The sequence below is a fragment of the Salvelinus fontinalis genome, chromosome 39 (assembly GCF_029448725.1).
Source record: "Salvelinus fontinalis isolate EN_2023a chromosome 39, ASM2944872v1, whole genome shotgun sequence".
NCBI lineage: Eukaryota > Metazoa > Chordata > Actinopteri > Salmoniformes > Salmonidae > Salvelinus > Salvelinus fontinalis.
In genome coordinates this window covers 28,445,622-28,469,116 of record NC_074703.1, presented here as the reverse complement: position 1 = coordinate 28,469,116, position 23,495 = coordinate 28,445,622, and the positions used below count along the sequence as shown (strand labels likewise).

Below are 23,495 nucleotides of genomic sequence, written 5' to 3'. Positions count from 1 at the left end.
GGTTCCCCTGCACATTGACTCTGTACCGGTTCCCCTGCACATTGACTCTGTACCGGTACCTCCCGCACATTGACTCTGTACCGGTTCCCCTGCACATTGACTCTGTACCGGTACCCCCCGCACATTGACTCTGTACCGGTTCCCCTGCACATTGACTCTGTACCGGTACCCCCCGCACATTGACTCTGTGCCGGTACCCCCCGCACATTGACTCTGTGCCGGTACCCCCCGCACATTGACTCCGTGCCGGTACCCCCCGCACATTGACTCTGTGCCGGTACCCCCCGCACATTGACTCTGTGCTGGTACCCCCCGCACATTGACTCTGTGCCGGTACCCCCCCGCACATTGACTCTGTACCGGTACCCCCCGCACATTGACTCTGTACCGGTACCCCCCGCACAATGACTCTGTACTGGTACCCCCTGCACATTGACTCTGTACCGGTACCCCCCTGCACATTGACTCTGTACCGGTACCCCCCTGCACATTGACTCTGTACCGGTACCCCCCTGCACATTGACTCTGTACCGGTACCCCCCTGCACATTGACTCTGTACCGGTACCCCCCTGCACATTGACTCTGTACTGGTACCCCCCTGCACATTGACTCTGTACCGGTTCCCCTGCACATTGACTCTGTACCGGTACCTCCCGCACATTGACTCTGTACCGGTTCCCCTGCACATTGACTCTGTACCGGTACCTCCCGCACATTGACTCTGTACCGGTTCCCCTGCACATTGACTCTGTACCAGTACCTCCCGCACATTGACTCTGTACCGGTTCCCCTGCATATTGACTCTGTACCGGTTCCCCTGCATATTGACTCTGTACCGGTACCCCCCGCACATTGACTCTGTACCGGTTCCCCCCGCACATTGACTCTGTGCCGGTACCCCCCGCACATTGACTCTGTGCCGGTACCCCCCCCGCACATTGACTCTGTGCCGGTTCCCCCCGCACAATGACTCTGTACCGGTACCCCCCGCACATTGACTCTGTACCGGTACCCCCCTGCACATTGACTCTGTACCGGTACCCCCCTGCACATTGACTCTGTACCGGTACCCCCCTGCACATTGACTCTGTACCGGTACCCCCCCTGCACATTGACTCTGTACCGGTACCCCCCCTGCACATTGACTCTGTACTGGTACCCCCCTGCACATTGACTCTGTACTGGTACCCCCCTGCACATTGACTCTGTACTGGTACCCCCCTGCACATTGACTCTGTACTGGTACCCCCCTGCACATTGACTCTGTACTGGTACCCCCCTGCACATTGACTCTGTACTGGTACCCCCCTGCACATTGACTCTGTACCGGTTCCCCCCTGCACATTGACTCTGTACCGGTTCCCCCCTGCACATTGACTCTGTACTGGTACCCCCCTGCACATTGACTCTGTACTGGTACCCCCCTGCACATTGACTCTGTACCGGTTCTCCCCTCACATTGACTCTGTACCGGTTCTCCCCTCACATTGACTCTGTACCGGTTCCCCCTGCACATTGACTCTGTACCGGTACCACGGTACTTTTATTTCTTATTATTTATTTTTTTGTTATTTTTTAAACTGAATTGTTTAAGGGCTTGTAAGTAAGCATATAAGGTCTACCTACACCTGTTGTATTCGGCGCATGTGATAAATAACATTAGATTTGATTTGAAATGGCAGCCTTTTCCCTGTAAAGTGCACCACTTTTGATGAGGGTGACATTTAGACCAGTTTATTCTGTCATTATCGCACGGAGGTTTGTTCATCTCTCTCTGTCGCCCCAGTGGGTTATGTGGCATGATTGTCATGTTCAGTAGCAAAAAAAAAAACAGGTAGGTTCTATACATTAACTTATCCAATAGAACGAATGTATCTGTTGCTAAATGTTTTGCTGTGTGTGTGCCCTACTGAACACAGCCCTGCAATATGTACTCTGTGATGCCTAACCTCTGGAACGGGGGCCAACTAGAAATTAACCTACGCTGCTCAGAATTCTGCAGTTGATGGGAACAGACATCTAACTTGTGCTGAAATGTCAAACAGCAGGCTTTCAATTACAGAAATAAATCACTTGATGACTCAGAATTAGTCAACAACAACAACTGTTTCTCGCTCTCCTGTGTCCACCCCTATAGGCTCTGGTCTAAAGTAGTGCCCACCCCTATAGGCTCTGGTCTAAAGTAGTGCACTATATAGGGCTCTGGTCTAAAGTAGTGCACTATATAGGGCTCTGGTCTAAAGTAGTGCACTATATAGGGCTCTGGTCTAAAGTAGTGCCCACCCCTATAGGCTCTGGTCTAAAGTAGTGCACTACATAGGGAATAGGGTGCCATTAGGGACCTGTGTGTTCCTGACCAGGTTAGCTAGCCTGGAGAGACGTTGCTATCACATGAGTGGTCACCAGACCTTTAGGTCTAACACCTCACATTTCCCTCCTCCCTCCTCTATCATTGCCAAATAGGCAGACCTCCCTCTCTCCTTCCCTCTAGCTCTAGCGTTGACAAATGGAGAATGCCACGTGCATGGAACTAGCTTCACATTTCTGCATGTGTCTGTATCAGCAGTAACGGCCTATATCAGAGGTACTAGCAACCCAAACTGTTCACATCCCTCTTCATGGGGGTGTGTGGGGGGGGGGGGGGCATTTAGCCATTTTAAAGCACATTTCCTGCGATTCTACAGATTCTGCCATGTAATCTGTGTTCATGTAATACCTGAGTGATTCAGCAAAATCAATGTGAGCCCCCTGGGGGTCGGGGCCTCTGGGCACGTCGTCTGACCATAATAACTACAAGGTGTACATAGCTGGTGAGCCTAACTAACTAACAAGGGTGCCAAGTAGGCACACTCACATTAAGCATCTCCAATCCTAAATTAAATCTACAATCGGCTTCAAATTTCGCAACAAAGCCTCCTTCACTCATGCTGCCAAACATACCCTTGTAAAACTGACTATCCTACCGATCCTTGACTTCGGCGATGTCATTTACAAAATAGTGGTCATTATGGCCAAACAGTTCTATTTTTGTTTCATCAGACCAGAGGACATTTTTCCAAGAAGTACAATCTTTGTCCCCATGTCCAGTTGCAAACCGAAGCCACGGCTTTGGAGCAGTGGCTTCTTCCTTGCTGAGCGGCCTTTCAGGTTATGTCGATATAGGACTCGTTTTACTGTGGATTTAGATACTTTTGTACCTGTTTCCTCCAGCATCTTCACAAGGTCCTTTGCTGTTGTTCGTTACGTTCATCTCTAGGAGACAGAACGTGACCCCTTCCTGAGCGGTATGACGGCTGCGTGGTCCCATGGTGTTTATACTGTGTACTATTGTTTGTACAGATGAACGTGGTACCTTCAGGCATTTGGAAATTGCTCCCAAGGATGAACCAGACTTGTGGAGGTCTACAATTTTTTTTCTGAGGTCTTGGCTGATTTCTTCTGATTTTCCCATGATGTCAAGCAAAGAGGCAATGAGTTTGAAGGTAGGCCTTGAAATACATCCACAGGTACACCTCCAATTAGCCTATCAGAAGCTTCTAAAGCCATGACATCATTTTCTGGAATTTTCCAAGCTGTTTAAAGACAGTCAACTTAGTGTATGTAAACTTCTGACCCACTGGAATTGTGATACAGTGAATTATAAGTGAAATAATCTGTCTGTAAACAATTGTTGGAAAAATGACTTTTGTCATGCAAAGTAGATGTCCTAACCGACTTGCCAAAACTATAGTTTGTTAACAAGAAATTTGTGGAGTGGTTGAGAAATGAGTTAATGACTCCAACCTAAGTGTATGTAAATATCTGTGTTAGGGAGGCCTGTGGAACAGTAGTCTAACACAGATATTACATAGGGAGGTCTATGGAACAGTAGTCTAATACAGGAGGAGGCCTGGGTAGAAGGGTAGAATGAGATGTTATGTTTATTTTGAACCATGGTCCAACCCTGGTGTAACCCACCACTGCCCTGACAGCGGCTCCTCTGTTCCTAGTGCCTGTCCTGACAGCGGCTACTCTGTTCCCAGTGCCTGTCCTGACAGCGGCTACTCTGTTCCTAGTGCCTGTCCTGACAGCGGCTACTCTGTTCCCAGTGCCTGGCCTGACAGCGGCTACTCTGTTCCCAGTGCCTGCCCTGACAGCGGCTACTCTGTTCCCAGTGCCTGCCCTGACAGCGGCTACTCTGTTCCCAGTGCCTGTCCTGACAGCGGCTACTCTGTTCCCAGTGCCTGTCCTGACAGCGGCTACTCTGTTCCTAGTGCCTGTCCTGACAGCGGCTACTCTGTTCCCAGTTTCCTGCCCTGACAGCGGCTACTCTGTTCCTAGTGCCTGTCCTGACAGCGGCTACTCTGTTCCCAGTGCCTGTCCTGACAGCGGCTACTCTGTTCCTAGTGCCTGTCCTGACAGCGGCTACTCTGTTCCTAGTTTCCTGCCCTGACAGCGGCTACTCTGTTCCCAGTGCCTGTCCTGACAGCGGCTACTCTGTTCCCAGTGCCTGTCCTGACAGCGGCTACTCTGTTCCCAGTGCCTGCCCTGACAGCGGCTACTCTGTTCCCAGTGCCTGTCCTGACAGCGGCTACTCTGTTCTTAGTTTCCTGCCCTGACAGCGGCTACTCTGTTCTTAGTTTCCTGCCCTGACAGCGGCTACTCTGTTCCTAGTTTCCTGCCCTGACAGCGGCTACTCTGTTCCTAGTTTCCTGCCCTGACAGCGGCTACTCTGTTCCTAGTTTCCTGCCCTGACAGCGGCTACTCTGTTCCTAGTTTCCTGCCCTGACAGCGGCTACTCTGTTCCTAGTTTCCTGCCCTGACAGCGGCTACTCTGTTCCTAGTGCCTGCCCTGACAGCGGCTACTCTGTTCCCAGTGCCTGTCCTGACAGCGGCTACTCTGTTCCCAGTTTCCTGCCCTGTCAGCGGCTACTCTGTTCCCAGTTTCCTGCCCTGTCAGCGGCTACTCTGTTCCCAGTTTCCTGCCCTGACAGCGGCTACTCTGTTCCTAGTGCCTGTCCTGACAGCGGCTACTCTGTTCCTAGTGCCTGTCCTGACAGCGGCTACTCTGTTCCTAGTTTCCTGCCCTGACAGCGGCTACTCTGTTCCTAGTGCCTGTCCTGACAGCGGCTACTCTGTTCCTAGTTTCCTGCCCTGACAGCGGCTACTCTGTTCCTAGTGCCTGCCCTGACAGCGGCTACTCTGTTCCTAGTGCCTGTCCTGACAGCGGCTACTCTGTTCCCAGTGCCTGTCCTGACAGCGGCTACTCTGTTCCCAGTGCCTGTCCTGACAGCGGCTACTCTGTTCCCAGTGCCTGTCCTGACAGCGGCTACTCTGTTCCCAGTGCCTGTCCTGACAGCGGCTACTCTGTTCCCAGTGCCTGCCCTGACAGCGGCTACTCTGTTCCTAGTTTCCTGCCCTGACAGCGGCTACTCTGTTCCTAGTTTCCTGCCCTGACAGCGGCTACTCTGTTCCTAGTTTCCTGCCCTGACAGCGGCTACTCTGTTCCTAGTGCCTGCCCTGACAGCGGCTACTCTGTTCCCAGTGCCTGTCCTGACAGCGGCTACTCTGTTCCCAGTTTCCTGCCCTGTCAGCGGCTACTCTGTTCCCAGTGCCTGTCCTGACAGCGGCTACTCTGTTCCCAGTGCCTGTCCTGACAGCGGCTACTCTGTTCCTAGTGCCTGTCCTGACAGCGGCTACTCTGTTCCTAGTGCCTGTCCTGACAGCGGCTACTCTGTTCCTAGTGCCTGTCCTGACAGCGGCTACTCTGTTCCTAGTTTCCTGCCCTGACAGCGGCTACTCTGTTCCTAGTGCCTGTCCTGACAGCGGCTACTCTGTTCCTAGTTTCCTGCCCTGACAGCGGCTACTCTGTTCCTAGTTTCCTGCCCTGACAGCGGCTACTCTGTTCCCAGTGCCTGTCCTGACAGCGGCTACTCTGTTCCCAGTGCCTGTCCTGACAGCGGCTACTCTGTTCCTAGTGCCTGTCCTGACAGCGGCTACTCTGTTCCTAGTGCCTGCCCTGACAGCGGCTACTCTGTTCCTAGTGCCTGCCCTGACAGCGGCTACTCTGTTCCTAGGACAATGTATCTAATCCCAGTAGCCGACCCAAAACAACAGCGCCGCTGAAGGGGCAGACGGAGCGGTCTTCTGGTCCCGCTCGGTAGACGGGCACATCGCTCAACGCTCCCAGGTATACTACTCGCCAATGTCCAGTCTCTTGACAACAAGGTAGACGAAATTTGAGCAAGGGTTGCCTTCCAGAGAGACATCAGAGATTGTAAGATTCTCTGTTTCACGGAAACATGGCTCTCTCGGGATATGATGTTGGAGTCGGTTCTACCACTGGGCTTCATGCATCGCGCCGACAGAGATAAACACCTCTGGGTAGAGGAAGGGCGGGGGTGTATGACTCATGGTCTAATCATAACAACATACAGGAACTCAAGTTCTTCTGCTCACCCGATCTAGAATTCCTTACAATCAAATGCCGGCCATTTTACCTACCGAGAGAATTCTCGTCAGTTATAGTCACAGCTGTGTACATTCCCCATCAAGCAGACACCAAGATGGCCCTAAAGAACTTCACTGGACTCTATGTAAACTGGAAACCACATAACCTGAGGCTGCATTCATTGTAGCTGGGGGTTTTAACAAAGCACATTTGAGAACATGGCTACCTAAAGTCTATCAGCATATTGATTGCACTATGCGCATGGGTAATGCATTTGATCACTGCTACTCTAACTTCCGCGATGCATACAAAGCCCTCTTACCGCCCTCCCTTCGGCAAATCCGACCACGACGCCATCTTGCTCCTACCATCTTATAGCCAGAAACTCAAATAGGATGTACCAGTGATGAGAACCATTCAACGCTGGTCTGACCAATCGGAAGCCACGCTTGAGTTTATAAAGAAGTGCATTGGAGATGTTGTGCCCACTGTGACTATTAAAACCTACCCTAACCAGAAACCGTGGATGGATGGCAGCATTCGCGCAACACTGAAAGCACGAATCGCCACATTTAACCTTGGATAACGGTCTGAGAATATGGCTGAATATACAGTGTAGCTATTCCCTCCGCAAGGCAATCAAACAAGCGAAATTCCGCGTCACGGACACCGACGTCACGCTTCCAAACTAAACACCTTCTTTGCCTGCTTTGAGGATAATACAGTGCCACTGTCACGGCCCCCTAACAAGGACTGAGCCCTCTCCTTCTCCGTAGCCGCCGTAAGCAAAACATTTAGACGTGGCTGCTCTGCTCCTAGTGCCTGTCCTGACAGCGCCTCCTCTGTTCCTAGTTCCTGTCCTGACAGCGGCTCCTCTGTTCCTAGTGCCTGTCCTGACAGCGCCTCCTCTGTTCCTAGTTCCTGTCCTGACAGCGGCTCCTCTGCTCCTAGTGCCTGTCCTGACAGCGGCTCCTCTGCTCCTAGTGCCTGTCCTGACAGCGCCTCCTCTGTTCCTAGTTCCTGTCCTGACAGCGGCTCCTCTGCTCCTAGTGCCTGTCCTGACAGCGGCTCCTCTGCTCCTAGCTGCAAGCTTGCGTTTTTTCCATAGTATTTATTGATGCTTGTATTGAGACGGGCATAGAAACGGATGGGGATACAGAGAGGAGGCGACGGGGGGAGACGGGGAGTGAACCCTGGTCTCCGGTGGGGAGGCCTACATGTTCTTATTGCCTGGAGTGTTACCTGACCACGGCTCTGCACACGCTTACATTTTGTGTGTGCGTACACTTGCATTTCACCTGCTCGTGTGTCTGTCCGTTGTGTGTCCATCCATGTCTGTCCATTGTGTGTCTGTCTGTCTGTCTTGTGTGTGTGTGTGCGTCCATCAATGTCTGTGTCTTTCTGTCTGTGTGCGTGCCCCTGTGTGGTGTGTGTGTTGTTGAACTCATTTAGCTTGTACAGTAACTGCCTCAGTGATCCTGCTCCCTGTTGTAATGACTGTAGTCAGTTAAAGCCAAGGACCCAGAGAGTTTGGGTCTCTGAGTGAAACTGATAGAGGCTCCAGAGAACCAGCCCATCTTTAATGACACTGGAGAACCACACCGCAGGTTAAATATCTCCACTGTACGCAGCGTGTCTGCATCTGTTGGATGCTCTGTCTCGGCCTGCTCTGTCTCAGCCTGCTCTGTCTCGGCCTGCTCTGTCTCGGCCTGCTCTGTCTCGGCCTGCTCTGTCTCGGCCTGCTCTGTCTCGGCCTGCTCTGTCTCGGCCTGCTCTGTCTCGGCCTGCTCTGTCTCGGCCTGCTCTGTCTCGGCCTGCTCTGTCTCGGCCTGCTCTGTCTCGGCCTGCTCTGTCTCGGCCTGCTCTGTCTCGGCCTGCTCTGTCTCGGCCTGCTCTGTCTCGGCCTGCTCTGTCTCGGCCTGCTCTGTCTCGGCCTGCTCTGTCTCGGCCTGCTCTGTCTCGGCCTGCTCTGTCTCGGCCTGCTCTGTCTCGGCCTGCTCTGTCTCGGCCTGCTCTGTCTCGGCCTGCTCTGTCTCGGCCTGCTCTGTCTCGGCCTGCTCTGTCTCGGCCTGCTCTGTCTCGGCCTGCTCTGTCTCGGCCTGCTCTGTCTCGGCCTGCTCTGTCTCGGCCTGCTCTGTCTCGGCCTGCTCTGTCTCGGCCTGCTCTGTCTCGGCCTGCTCTGTCTCGGCCTGCTCTGTCTCGGCCTGCTCTGTCTCGGCCTGCTCTGTCTCGGCCTGCTCTGTCTCGGCCTGCTCTGTCTCGGCCTGCTCTGTCTCGGCCTGCTCTGTCTCGGCCTGCTCTGTCTCGGCCTGCTCTGTCTCGGCCTGCTCTGTCTCGGCCTGCTCTGTCTCGGCCTGCTCTGTCTCGGCCTGCTCTGTCTCGGCCTGCTCTGTCTCGGCCTGCTCTGTCTCGGCCTGCTCTGTCTCGGCCTGCTCTGTCTCGGCCTGCTCTGTCTCGGCCTGCTCTGTCTCGGCCTGCTCTGTCTCGGCCTGCTCTGTCTCGGCCTGCTCTGTCTCGGCCTGCTCTGTCTCGGCCTGCTCTGTCCCGGCCTGCTCTGTCCCGGCCTGCTCTGTCCCGGCCTGCTCTGTCCCGGCCTGCTCTGTCCCGGCCTGCTCTGTCCCGGCCTGCTCTGTCCCGGCCTGCTCTGTCCCGGCCTGCTCTGTCCCGGCCTGCTCTGTCCCGGCCTGCTCTGTCCCGGCCTGCTCTGTCCCGGCCTGCTCTGTCCCGGCCTGCTCTGTCCCGGCCTGCTCTGTCCCGGCCTGCTCTGTCCCGGCCTGCTCTGTCCCGGCCTGCTCTGTCCCGGCCTGCTCTGTCCCGGCCTGCTCTGTCCCGGCCTGCTCTGTCCCGGCCTGCTCTGTCCCGGCCTGCTCTGTCCCGGCCTGCTCTGTCCCGGCCTGCTCTGTCCCGGCCTGCTCTGTCCCGGCCTGCTCTGTCCCGGCCTGCTCTGTCCCGGCCTGCTCTGTCCCGGCCTGCTCTGTCCCGGCCTGCTCTGTCCCGGCCTGCTCTGTCCCGGCCTGCTCTGTCCCGGCCTGCTCTGTCCCGGCCTGCTCTGTCCCGGCCTGCTCTGTCCCGGCCTGCTCTGTCCCGGCCTGCTCTGTCCCGGCCTGCTCTGTCCCGGCCTGCTCTGTCCCGGCCTGCTCTGTCCCGGCCTGCTCTGTCCCGGCCTGCTCTGTCCCGGCCTGCTCTGTCCCGGCCTGCTCTGTCCCGGCCTGCTCTGTCCCGGCCTGCTCTGTCCCGGCCTGCTCTGTCCCGGCCTGCTCTGTCCCGGCCTGCTCTGTCCCGGCCTGCTCTGTCCCGGCCTGCTCTGTCCCGGCCTGCTCTGTCCCGGCCTGCTCTGTCCCGGCCTGCTCTGTCCCGGCCTGCTCTGTCCCGGCCTGCTCTGTCCCGGCCTGCTCTGTCCCGGCCTGCTCTGTCCCGGCCTGCTCTGTCCCGGCCTGCTCTGTCCCGGCCTGCTCTGTCCCGGCCTGCTCTGTCTCGGCCTGCGTCTCCACTGGACATGTCAATTCACCCTGAACATCAAATGGAAATATGAAAGATACACGAAAGAGAACACTCCTTTTCCCCCTCAGTTGTTTAATTATATTCGTAACTCAAGTTCAATCCCGTTTCGGAGGAAACCCTAATGAAGTGTTTTTCCGCGTCTCTCCCTGTGTCTTCTTCCAAGGTGTGGGAAGGCCGGTGGCGGGTCATCCCTCATGACGTGCTGCCTGAGTGGCTGAAGGATAACGAGTATCTCCGCCACGGGCACCGGCCGCCCATGCCCTCCTTCAGGGCCTGCTTCAAGAGCATCTTCAGGATCCACACTGAGACGGGCAACATCTGGACTCACCTGCTGGGTAAGAGAGTGGTCAGGGCGGGGGGGGGGACACAATCACTAACACACACCAAGCTAGCATTTAAATTGAAATATATTTTTCAAACAAAGCTAGCAAATTAATGTCTTTTGATGGTGACATTTACTTTGGTTTGAGTGACTTAACAGCTAATTAGATCACACTACACCCTTAAAAACCCACAGCTAATTAGATCACAGAACAGTCGTTCCCAACCTTTTCTGTTCTGGGGACCATAAACTGTAGAGGAGTAGAGAGGGGGTGGTGGTAGAGGAGCAGAGGGGGTGGTGGTAGAGGAGCAGAGGGGGTGGTGGTAGAGGAGCAGAGGGGGTGGTGGTAGAGGAGCAGAGGGGGTGGTGGTAGAGGAGCAGAGGGGGTGGTGGTAGAGGAGCAGAGGGGGTGGTGGTAGAGGAGCGGAGAGGGGGTGGTGGTAGAGGAGCGGAGAGGGGGTGGTGGTAGAGGAGCGGAGAGGGGGTGGTGGTAGAGGAGCGGAGAGGGGGTGGTGGTAGAGGAGCGGAGAGGGGGTGGTGGTAGAGGAGCGGAGAGGGGGTGGTGGTAGAGGAGCGGAGAGGGGGTGGTGGTAGAGGAGCGGAGAGGGGGTGGTGGTAGAGGAGCGGAGAGGGGGTGGTGGTAGAGGAGCGGAGAGGGGGTGGTGGTAGAGGAGCAGAGGGGGTGGTAGAGGAGCCGAGAGGGGGGTGGGGTGGTAGAGGAGCCGAGAGGGGGGTGGGGTGGTAGAGGAGAAGAGAGAATTAGCAGGACACAGCTGAGCCACACAGAGGATAAAACACAGTGTTTAATACTATGTGTTGTCTCTTTATAGAGTAGCATGGTTAATCTGCCATGTCAAAACGTCCTGCCCTAATCACTAGTAATGGTGTTAACGTTCCCCACTATCTGCTCTCTGCTCTAGCACTCTGCTGCTTCCATCATGCCGGGTTGAAGACGCCACACACACACACACACACACACACACACACACACACACACACACACACACACACACACACACACACACACACACACACACACACACACACACACACACACACACACACACACACACACACACACAGTCAGACTAAGGACCAGCCAATACACAGACAGACTAACATGAGGTCCCTGCTCACACGTGCAGAAATTATAGAATAATATGGGAGCACAGAGCAAACCACAGACACACAGACTCTCTTCCGCTCCAGCACAGATGCGTTGGGCATTAAATTAAGGACAAGGGCCACTGAGTAAACAGAGAACTGAATATTCACATTAGTTGGTTAGACCCATTTAGCTGGGTTAGGGTTGGACCCATTTAGCTGGGTTAGGGTTGGAACCATTTAGCTGGGTTAGGGTTGGAACCATTTAGCTGGGTTAGGGTTGGAACCATTTAGCTGGGTTAGGGTTGGAACCATTTAGCTGGGTTAGGGTTGGAACCATTTAGCTGGGTTAGGGTTGGAGCCATTTAGCTGGGTTAGGGTTGGAGCCATTTAGCTGGGTTAGGGTTGGAGCCATTTAGCTGGGTTAGGGTTGGAGCCATTTAGCTGGGTTAGGGTTGGAGCCATTTAGCTGGGTTAGGGTTGGAGCCATTTAGCTGGGTTAGGGTTGGAGCCATTTAGCTGGGTTAGGGTTGGAACCATTTAGCTGGGGTAGTGTTGGAGCCATTTAGCTGGGTTAGGGTTGGAACCATTTAGCTGGGTTAGGGTTGGAACCATTTAGCTGGGTTAGGGTTGGAGCCATTTAGCTGGGTTAGTGTTGGACCCATTTAGCTGGGTTATGGTTGGAACCAATTGGCTGGGTTAGGGTTGGAACCATTTAGCTGGGTTAGGGTGGGAACCATTTAGCTGGGTTAGGGTTGGACATATTGAGCTGGCAGCCCTCCATAGCTTTGTCCTGTCCTGGTGAGCATCCAACAGAACAAAGAACACACACAACAACAACCTATCAAACATGGCAATGTAGCTCGGGTCGGGAGTCTCTACCTGACCTTGGGATTTTACCAGGCCTCTTTAGGCCTAGAACATTCTTGGACCCAGAGCTTTTCCCTGGTCATGTTAGTCAGGAAAAACTCCAGGTCTGAGTCATTAGATAGTAAATATACACAGATATGAGGAAGAGAGAGAGAGACAGTCATCTGAAAACAGGGAGATGAGACACAGGTCACATTAGTCAGGAAAAACTCCAGCCCCCAATCACAATAACAATGGAACCACAGACGGATGTTGTAGGATGTAGAAACCATAGTACAACAGGATGTAGAAACCATAGTACAACAGGATGTAGAAACCATAGTACAACAGGATGTAGAAACCATAGTACAACAGGATGTAGAAACCAAAGTACAACAGGATGTAGAAACCAAAGTACAACAGGATGTAGAAACCAAAGTACAACAGGATGTAGAAACCAAAGTACAACAGGATGTAGAAACCATAGTACAACAGGATGTAGAAACCATAGTACAACAGGATGTAGAAACCATAGTACAACAGGATGTAGAAACCACAGTACAACAGGATGTAGAAACCACAGTACAACAGGATGTAGAAACCACAGTACAACAGGATGTAGAAACCACAGTACAACAGGATGTAGAAACCACAGTACAACAGGATGTAGAAACCACAGTACAACAGGATGTAGAAACCACAGTACAACAGGATGTAGAAACCACAGTACAACAGGATGTAGAAACCACAGTACAACAGGATGTAGAAACCACAGTACAACAGGATGTAGAAACCACAGTACAACAGGATGTAGAAACCACAGTACAACAGGATGTAGAAACCACAGTACAACAGGATGTAGAAACCACAGTACAACAGGATGTAGAAACCACAGTACAACAGGATGTAGAAACCACAGTACAACAGGATGTAGAAACCACAGTACAACAGGATGTAGAAACCACAGTACAACAGGATGTAGAAACCATAGTACAACAGGATGTAGTACAACAGCTGTCTGAAAGCAGAAAGAAGCCCACTGTCCTTTTGAGAACGGGGACAGGAGGTTGTGGTGTTCTGACAGGGTCCACACACCGAGGTCTGACAGGGTCCACACACCGAGGTCTGACAGGGTCCACACACTGAGGTCTGACAGGGTCCACACACACTGAGGTCTGACAGGGTCCACACACACTGAGGTCTGACAGGGTCCACACACACTGAGGTCTGACAGGGTCCACACACACTGAGGTCTGACAGGGTCCACACACTGAGGTCTGACAGGGTCCACACACTGAGGTCTGACAGGGTCCACACACTGAGGTCTGACAGGATCCACACACTGAGGTCTGACAGGGTCCACACACTGAGGTCTGACAGGGTCCACACACTGAGGTCTGACAGGGTCCACACACTGAGGTCTGACAGGGTCCACACACTGAGGTCTGACAGGGTCCACACACACCGAGGTCTGACAGGGTCCACACACACCGAGGTCTGTGTTGCTAGCAGAGTAACTCACTGTGTTTCTCTCCTTCTGGTGAATCTGTTGCATAGTGTGACTCAGTTTACTGACTCAACCCCCCGGGGGAACAACCTTTTGGTTTTGGCTCCAGCACTACACAGCTGATACAAATCATCAACGTTTGATGTGTTGGTTATTTCAATCAGCGGTGTAATGCTAGAGTTAACACCAAAACCTGCACCCAGAGGGGGCCCCAGGACCCAGTTTGAGAAACACTGGACTAGAGGACAGCCCCCCTCTGGCTAGTAGAGGACACAGCCCCCCCCCCCCCTCCAGCTGTAGAGGACACACCCATATTATTACTCAGCCTGACTGAATCAAGGGGGGCCCATCACACCTCATGTGCACACAAACAAAGTGCGTTCTCTACCCACCACTACCACCTAGTGTACACTTTTAGTATCACAACTCACATCGTTTAGTCTCTTCCCACAGCCACTGACAAGCAAGACTACAAATTAGACATGTTTTTATAAATCTATAGTATATGTGACAAAACTCAGTAAAGTTGAGCTAGCTAGGTCATAACGTTGAACAGGAGTCCATATGATCACTGTGATTCTGTATGTATACAACTGATAGATCAGACTGACTCTCTCTCTCCCCCTCCCTCCCTCTCTCCCCCTCCCTCCCTCCCTCTCTCTCCCCCTCCCTCCCTCCCTCTCTCTCCCCCTTCCCTCCCTCCATCTCTCTCCCCTTCCCTCCCTCCATCTCTCTCCCCCTCCCTCCCTCCATCTCTCTCCCCTTCCCTCCCTCCATCTCTCTCCCCTTCCCTCCCTCCATCTCTCTCTCCCCTTCCCTCCCTCCATCTCTCTCTCCCCTTCCCTCCCTCCATCTCTCTCTCCCCTTCCCTCCCTCCATCTCTCTCTCCCCTTCCCTCCCTCCATCTCTCTCTCCCCTTCCCTCCCTCCATCTCTCTCTCCCCTTCCCTCCCTCCATCTCTCTCTCCCCTTCCCTCCCTCCATCTCTCTCTCCCCTTCCCTCCCTCCATCTCTCTCCCCTTCCCTCCCTCCATCTCTCTCCCCCTCCCTCCCTCCATCTCTCTCCCCCTCCCTCCCTCCATCTCTCTCCCCCTCCCTCCCTCCATCTCTCTCCCCCTCCCTCCCTCCATCTCTCTCCCCCTCTCCCCCTCCATCTCTCTCCCCCTCCCTCCCTCCCTCCATCTCTCTCACCCCCTCCCTCCCTCCATCTCTCTCACCCCCTCCCTCCCTCCATCTCTCTCTCCCCTTCCCTCCATCTCTCTCCCCCTCCATCTCTCTCCCCCTCCTCCCTCCCTCCATCTCTCTCCCCCTTCCCTCCCTCCATCTCTCTCCCCTCCAGGCTGTCTGTTCTTCCTGTGCCTGGGCATCATGTATATGTTTCGTTCCAACATGTACTTTGCTGCCCCGTTCCAGGAGAAGATAGTGATCGGTATCTTCTTCATCGGGGCCATCCTGTGTCTGTCCTTCTCCTGGCTCTTCCACACCGTCTACTGCCACTCTGAGGGCGTCTCTCGTGTCTTCTCCAAGTAAGACCATGGTTAAATTAGCCTTTCGTGCACTTGACTCCAGACTGCACCACACGTGTTGATAGCAGAACCAGTGCCAAATACTTTAATTGGGGGGTTACACTTGATTTTGTATTGAGTTGCACTTTTGGGACTATTCCGTTGGTTCTATTGGTTGAAGCAGTTGATGGAACAGATGTTTAGTCATTGGTGTAACCTCTGTCTGTCTCTGTCAATAAAACAAAATATATCCATTTCAAATTGCTTTATTGGCATGACGTCACAATGTAGATGTTCCCTAAGCGTTACTGTGGAAACGGAATGATTGACACGTAGTTTCTCTGATCCAGATCATTCATCTGTCTCTCTGTCTGTCTCCAGACTGGACTACTCTGGCATAGCCTTCCTGATCATGGGCTCCTTTGTTCCGTGGCTCTACTACTCGTTCTACTGCTCTCCCAACCCCAGGTTAATCTACCTGGTAGTAGTCTGCATTCTAGGAATCTCTGCCATCATCGTCTCACAGTGTGACTTCTTCGCTAAGCCACAGTACCGCGGCGTCAGAGCAGGTCAGTCACTGTGGGTGTGTCTACGTGCCCTTTTTGTTTTGGAATCTAAACTGTGTGAATGAATGTTTGCTCAGATCCTTTCTGTTTGATCTATGTTTCCATCTTGGTTTTGTGAATCAGTCCCTTCTCCGTCTCAACTCCCCTGCCCAAAGTATTCTAATAACATAACTAGCTGTAGCTCTGGTGAATTCCCCACCTCTCTCCCTCCCTCCTCCCTCTCTTAGTCTCCTGCTGGGTCTCCTGCCAGTAGAGGGGGCCCTAAAATAATGAGCCAACACTGGGATCTCCTCCCTCTTGCTCCTCCTCATCTCCTTCCACGTGCCAGGCTGCCCTCAGGCTGGCCGTCTTTCCCCCTCCCTCCCTCCCTTCTATCCTCTCCTCTCCCCTCCCCCCACACAGACACACATACCCTCTCCCTCCTCTTTGTGTTTTATGGAGCCCGTTAAACTGGTGCTCATCAGTCCTCTGTGACGTTTATGGGGTCGTTAGGCCCAGCGGCCTGGTGCCAGACCCAGGGACCCAGTGTCAGTTAAGACGAGGTGGCTGCCAGGCAGGGTAGGACAGGAGGGTTATTCTCTCTATCTCTCCATCTCTCACTCTGTCTCTCTTTTCCTCTTCAGTTTTCTGTCTGTCTTCCTCTGTCTCTCTGGAAATACAGTGGACAGTCATGTGTAGCGAGGCCTTATGTAACATCAGTGAAATCAACAGAACGAGATCAGTGAGGGTACAGTTATTGTCAGGTGTAACCACTCAGATGTGAACAAACCCCTGTCTGTCTGTATTAACCCCTGTCTGTCTCTGTCTATATTAACCCGTCTGTCTGTATTAACCCCTGTCTGTCTCTGTCTATATTAACCCGTCTGTCTGTATTAACCCCTGTCTGTCTCTGTCTGTATTAACCCCTGTCTGTCTCTGTCTATATTAACCCGTCTGTCTGTATTAACCCCTGTCTGTCTCTGTCTATATTAACCCGTCTGTCTGTATTAACCCCTGTCTGTCTCTGTCTATATTAACCCGTCTGTCTGTATTAACCCCTGTCTGTCTCTGTCTATATTAACCCCTATCTGTCTATATTAACCCCTATCTGTCTATATTAACCCCTGTCTGTCTGTCTCTGTCTATATGAACCCCTATCTGTCTATATTAACCCCTATCTGTCTATATTAACCCGTCTGTCTATATTAACCCCTGTCTGTATTATCGTCTGTCTATATTAACCCCTATCTGTCTATATTAACCCCTATCTGTCTATATTAACCCCTGTCTGTATTAACCCGTCTGTATTATCGTCTGTCTGTCTGTCTATATTAACCCCTGTCTGTCTGTCTGTCTATATTAACCCCTGTCTGTCTGTCTATATTAACCCCTGTCTGTCTGTCTATATTAACCCCTGTCTGTCTGTCTATTAACCCCCATCTGTCTATATTAACCCATATCTGTCTATTTTAACCCCTGTCTGTCTGTCTATATTAACCCCTGTCTGTCTGTCTGTCTATATTAACCCCTGTCTGTCTGTCTGTCTGTCTATATTAACCCCTGTCTGTATTATCGTCTATCTGTCTATATTAACCCCTGTCTGTATTATCGTCTGTCTGTCTATATTAACCCCTGTCTGTCTATATTAACCCCTATCTGTCTGTCTGTCTATATTAACCCCTGTCTGTCTATATTAACCCCTATCTGTCTATATTAACCCCTATCTGTCTATATTAACCCCTATCTGTCTATATTAACCCCTATCTGTCTATATTAACCCCTATCTGTCTATATTAACCCCTATCTGTCTATATTAACCCCTATCTGTCTATATTAACCCCTGTCTGTCTATATTAACCCCTGTCTGTCTATATTAACCCCTGTCTGTCTATATTAACCCCTGTCTGTATTATCGTCTGTCTGTCTATATTAACCCCTGTCTGTCTGTCTATATTAACCCCTGTCTGTCTATATTAACCCCTGTCTGTATTATCGTCTGTCTGTCTATATTAACCCCTGTCTGTCTGTCTGTCTATATTAACCCCTATCTGTCTATATTAACCCCTATCTGTCTATATTAACCCCTGTCTGTCTATATTAACCCCTGTCTGTCTATATTAACCCCTGTCTGTATTATCGTCTGTCTGTCTATATTAACCCCTGTCTGTATTATCGTCTGTCTATATTAACCCCTATCTGTCTATATTAACCCCTATCTGTCTATATTAACCCCTATCTGTCTATATTAACCCCTGTCTGTCTATATTAACCCCTGTCTGTCTATATTAACCCCTATCTGTCTATATTAACCCCTATCTGTCTATATTAACCCCTGTCTGTCTATATTAACCCCTATCTGTCTGTATTATCGTCTGTCTGTATTATCGTCTGTCTATATTAACCCCTATCTGTCTATATTAACCCCTGTCTGTCTATATTAACCCCTGTCTGTCTGTATTATCGTCTGTCTGTATTATCGTCTGTCTATATTAACCCCTATCTGTCTATATTAACCCCTGTCTGTCTATATTAACCCCTGTCTATATTAACCCCTATCTGTCTATATTAACCCCTATCTGTCTATATTAACCCCTGTCTATATTAACCCCTGTCTATATTAACCCCTGTCTGTCTGTCTGTCTATCTGTCTATATTAACCCCTGTCTGTCTGTCTATATTAACCCCTATCTGTCTCTGTCTCAAGGAGTGTTTGTAGGTCTGGGTCTGAGCGGTGTGGTCCCCACCCTGCACTTTGTCATCACTGAAGGCTTGCTGAGAGCCACTACTATGGGTCAGATGGGCTGGCTCCTCCTCATGGCTACTCTCTACATCTCTGGAGCCTGTATCTACGCAGCCCGCATCCCAGAGAGGTTCTTCCCCGGGAAATGTGACATCTGGGTGGGTACAAGTAGAGAACCTCTGAGCTGCATGCAGGAACACACACACACACACACACACACACACGGACCACTTGGAGACACACACAGTGGAGTTAAATATAACTCTCTGGCTGTTTAGTGTGGGCTGATTGATCCCAGATGTGTTTGTTTTGGGGAAACCTTTTCCTCAGTCTCCCTCACACAGCTGAAGGTCAATAATGAATTGAGGACATTGTATAGGGCTGTGGTTAGATCATTTAGTATGACAGTACCATCCTTAACACCCCCGTCACGTGTGACCCGGTGGTTCCCCTTCATTAACACCCAGCTGGAGAGGGGGCAGGCCTGGGAGAGCTAGCCCAGAACAGGGACGTCAGGCTGGGCCTCGCTGCCCTTCTCCTCCCCCCTTTCTGGTCCTCAGCTGGTGGGAGGTTAATATCCTCTCTGTTACAGTACTTTAGGACAGTACTGTGTGTGTGTGTCTTCAGGTCAGTGTGTGGGGGATTATTCTCTCCCGTTCTCTACATCTGTCCTGGAGATGGTAGTTAGCCCCAACATGTGCCCTGTGTTACCCACGTAGAAGGGAGGAAAGGACCGGGACAGAAGGGCATGACGGTACATCGCTGAGTTAGATGAGCAATGTAGCGTGGCAGGTATTTGGTCTACACCAACTCCTCCATGACATAGTCTGGGCATGTTGTTTACACAAACACACCAGGGACTGCGCGTTTTGTTTTCCCCCTAACACGACACAGCTGATTCAAATGATCAAGGTGTGATGATGAGTTGGTGATTTGAGTCAGCTGTGTAGTACTGGTGGTGGGGGGGGGGGGGGGCAAAACGTGCTCCTCTTGGGGTCCTGGGGACAGTTTGGGGAAACCCTGGACTGAAACTTCCTGTGTCTTAGTGGCACACCTGGATGTACGGCTGACTGTGTGGACCATGTTGACGTTAAAGGAGCTATGGGCTGTTTTCAGAGACACCATCTCTGATCCTCAGACATTATTTACTACAAACATAGAGAGCACATGAATGTTAACCTGGTCCCAGATCTGTTGGTTCTCTTGTCTACTCCCATGTCCGTCTGTTGCAAACCAAACATGACAATGAGTGAAGGAGTTGTGCAGCGGTCTAAGGCACTGCATCTCAGTGCTAGAGGTGTCACTACAGACACCCTGGTTCGATTCCAGGCTGTATCACAACCGGCCATGATTGGGAGTCCTATAGGGTGGCGCCCAGCGTCACCCGGATTTGGCTGGTGGTTGTAGGCCATCATTGTAAATGAGAATTTGTTCTTAACTGACTTGCCTAGTTAAATAAAGGTTAAATAAAAATTTATATAAAAATTGACTGGTAGTCAGGCTTCACTAATGTAGGCCTATACATGACCCAGCAACCATGGAGGCTAAATCAGAAGTGACGTCTTCACTGATCCTCCCTCTCTCCTCCTCTCTCTCCCTCCAGTTCCACTCTCATCAGTTGTTCCACGTCCTGGTGGTGGCGGGAGCGTTCGTCCATTTCCACGGCGTGTCCAACCTGCAGGCCTTCCGCTATGCTGCCGGGGCGGGCTGTGAAGAGGACAATGCCCTGTGAAGATCCTGCACGTCACGTCAACACACCACCAGGGGGACACGCACACGCATAACACATACAGAGACGGGAGACTGATGAACGCTCATACACACACACACACACACACACACACACACACACACACACACACACACACACACACTCTGACTCCCCAGTAGCGACCTGTCTCTCTCTGTACATGTCTAGAGGAGACCCCTTAGAGGACACACGAAAAAAAAGACAAGGTTTTCTTTTCAGTTGGAAAAAAATGACCTTCGTCTCGTTTGTTTTTCTTCTCCTCCATCTTGTTTTCAATAAGTGCATCTAGGGGTTTTGGACATTTGAGACTTGTCCCGCCCCCTCAAAAAAAAAAAAAAGTGTGAATTTTGAGTAAAATATTGAAGTGGTTGTTCTGATTATTATCATTCTAAACGTTGTGCTCACGGTGCAAAGCAACAAAAAAATACAATGTTGGGGGTTTCTTAATGCTATAGTGGTGGAAAGAAAAGCTTTACAAAAAAGAGAAAGAAAATTGAATTATGTGTAGATTTTATTTAATTTTTTTCATGAAAAAGGTGGGTGCGGAGAGGGGGACGGGCAGGCTAGCCGCTTTTCAACGTTTTTCATGTAAATAAGATTTCTAAATTCGGGTTATATAGATTTGTATAAAATATATATAATAATAAAAATAATAAAAAAAAGTTAAGATATTGAATCTAAAAAATCGACAAAGATGATGCGGCAACAACCAAGAAAACACCATTGTGTAAAAACCAATCATTTGGCCCGAGGGGGGAAGTAAAGTGGGGAATATAGGAGAACCCACACACTGTTGAAGGGAGCTATGGCACAAAGAGTTGAGACGTGTGAAGGAGAGAGGGAGATCCAACTTCATAACGAGGGAGGGAGGGTCGGCAATTTCTCCGGCTCAGCAAGGGTTAAGCCCGAGGGTGAAGATGTGACCTGTGACTGGCTGAAGTTGAGCCCCAGTTGACAAATCAGGTGCTGAATTCTGTTCATATTCTTTTCAACAGTAGTGCACTACATGAGGAATAGTTGATGTGTAGCTACTTTATCTCATTCCATTAGACCGTGACATCTAGTGTGTCACTGACTAGTGTGTCATCCCAACAGTCAACACGACCCTTCCTTCCTAACATTAGAAACCAACGTCGGTGCGCGTCCACAATGGCACACTATTCCCTTTTTATATAGTGCACTACTTTTGACCAGAGCCCAGCGTAAGTCAAAAGTAGTACACGGATATTTTAAGGAACAGGGTGCCATTGGGGATGCATTTGTTTCTCAAACCGTAAGTGAAACTGTCATCAGTGAAAAGTTGTCCGTTTCTATCCCCTTACCAAGCGAGCCTCTCTTCTTTCTGCTCTGGCATAAAGTGACTTTGTACTACTTTTTGTGTGAAGTGTGTGATTCATTGACTTTAAGACAACGGCCCAAAGGGCACCCTATTCCCTATTTAGTGCACTACTTTTGACCAGGTAGGGCACTACTTTTGACCAGGTAGTGACCTATATAGGGAATAGTGTGCCATTTGGGACCCGGAATAAAAACAGAAGATCAATATTTCAGAACAAAATATGCATTTAAATGTGTTTATTTTATTTTGAATGCTATTATTTTGTCTAATAGTCATTATCATCACAGGCTTTAAGTCGTGTTTTTTCTTGCTCCAATACTGTATCAATTGTGTCTGTTTTTTGGGGGAGGTTTTCTATTCTCTTTTAAAGGGTGTGTATGTGATTTTGAAAAGATGGAAACATGTAATAGCAGATTCACTCAGAGGGGTGTCACTCTGGGGCTCTGTTTGAAGCGTGGTGTATTAGGGCTTGATTCAATCCATTGGCGAAGTTCAGCTTTATAGCACGATTTAAAAGTAGTCGTTTCGCGGAGACTGCATTCGTGGTAAACGCTGCGTAAGTCGGCTCAATGCGAGGTGAGCTTCGGCGATACGGACTGAATTGAGTCCTTTAGTTATTCATGTGTATCAGATCTACGCCACGGTGCATAGCTGTGCTGAGGCTGAGAGCCTTCTCTCACTACTTCAGATTCATCCGCCACACACCTGCTCAGTCTTACTGCTTCTGTACCAGTCACTCCAGTTCAAACACTAACAGTCATGTATTCATTGTGACGATATACAGGCGGTGCATCTGAGACCTTGATCTCAGTTCCACTAGAGAACAGTGGTTCCACCTAGCTTGGTTGCCAGGTCAGGATGTGCTTTAGCCAAATAATGTCATGACATTGAAAGTCTGAAGTTTTGCTTAAGCCTGTACAGATCTGGCAACTAGGCTAGACCAGACAGTGGAGTCGGACCTTAAACCCTCCATATAACGCTGTTGTAGAGGAGTGTATTTGACCATCGGAGTTAAAATGCTTATAAACATAATCAGGGAGGCAGTTTCCACCCTCGACTCTTTTAGGAGGAAGGAGTTTTCCCCCCTTTCTGTCCTTCTCTTGGGTTTGGATCCTTGATAGCCTGGTACCAGATGCGTTTGTGCACTCTTGCCCCAACTCATTGTCAGACTGTGAGTGTCGGAGTTGGCTGGACGGCACAAAGACATCTGGGACCAGGCTAGGTCCTTAATGCTCTGTGTTGAGACTATATAGATTTCTTCTCAATCTTCAGCCCAGAGTTACAAGGCCTTTGTTTCAGTGGGACATTTCAACAACAAAAAGGAAAACGGATGTTTAGTTTTTTTTAAATGAATTTATTTTTTGTTGGGAAGTGCATATTGTTTGTTGAAGCACACGTCCAGTGGTGACCGTGTGATTTGCAATAGGTCTTTATATCTGCTGTAATTGTTCTAATAAAAAGGGTTTGAATTCTGGGAAAATTTCATGTGTTTATTTGGCTTTGATATCTAATACTTTATGTTGATGACTTGAGGTGCATTTCAAATGGTCACTTGTTGTGGGATTTTATTATCAGACATTCCTTTATTTTTCATGCCCAGTTTGTTGTCCTACATGATTTTTCATTAGACTGTTGCCATCTAGTGGTGAAATGAGGTATAAAAAAGTGTGTACATTCTGAGACCTGTATCTAATACTGTTCGTCTTTCCACAATACCTCTCGAACTCCTGGCAGCCTCCTCAACAGTACTGGAAAAGGTCAACACTCCCTCCCATTTGACAATAGGTTTTGAGGAAAAGCCTGTACATTACTGTTCCAGTCTAGAAGGTCAGGAGGGTTCAGTAGGGAATTAGCTGAGCTCTCTGGTACTGAGTTCAAGCCCTGGGTGGTACGCTTCCTGCTC

The 23,495-nt window shown here is 50.6% G+C and overlaps 1 protein-coding gene across 1 annotated transcript in view; it reads left to right on the top strand.

The window, feature by feature from the left end:
- LOC129838606 (adiponectin receptor protein 2-like) overlaps nt 1-23,072 on the top strand; it is an 82,437-nt gene extending 59,365 nt beyond the window's left edge. Inside the window, exons 4-8 of the mRNA XM_055905692.1 lie at nt 10,096-10,267; nt 15,053-15,239; nt 15,600-15,787; nt 18,468-18,661; nt 20,107-23,072. Coding sequence (XP_055761667.1) covers nt 10,096-10,267; nt 15,053-15,239; nt 15,600-15,787; nt 18,468-18,661; nt 20,107-20,235 — 870 coding nt within the window. The 3' untranslated portion in view covers nt 20,236-23,072. The remainder of the gene's footprint in view (nt 1-10,095; nt 10,268-15,052; nt 15,240-15,599; nt 15,788-18,467; nt 18,662-20,106) is intronic.
- The last annotated feature ends 423 nt before the right edge of the window (nt 23,073-23,495 follow it).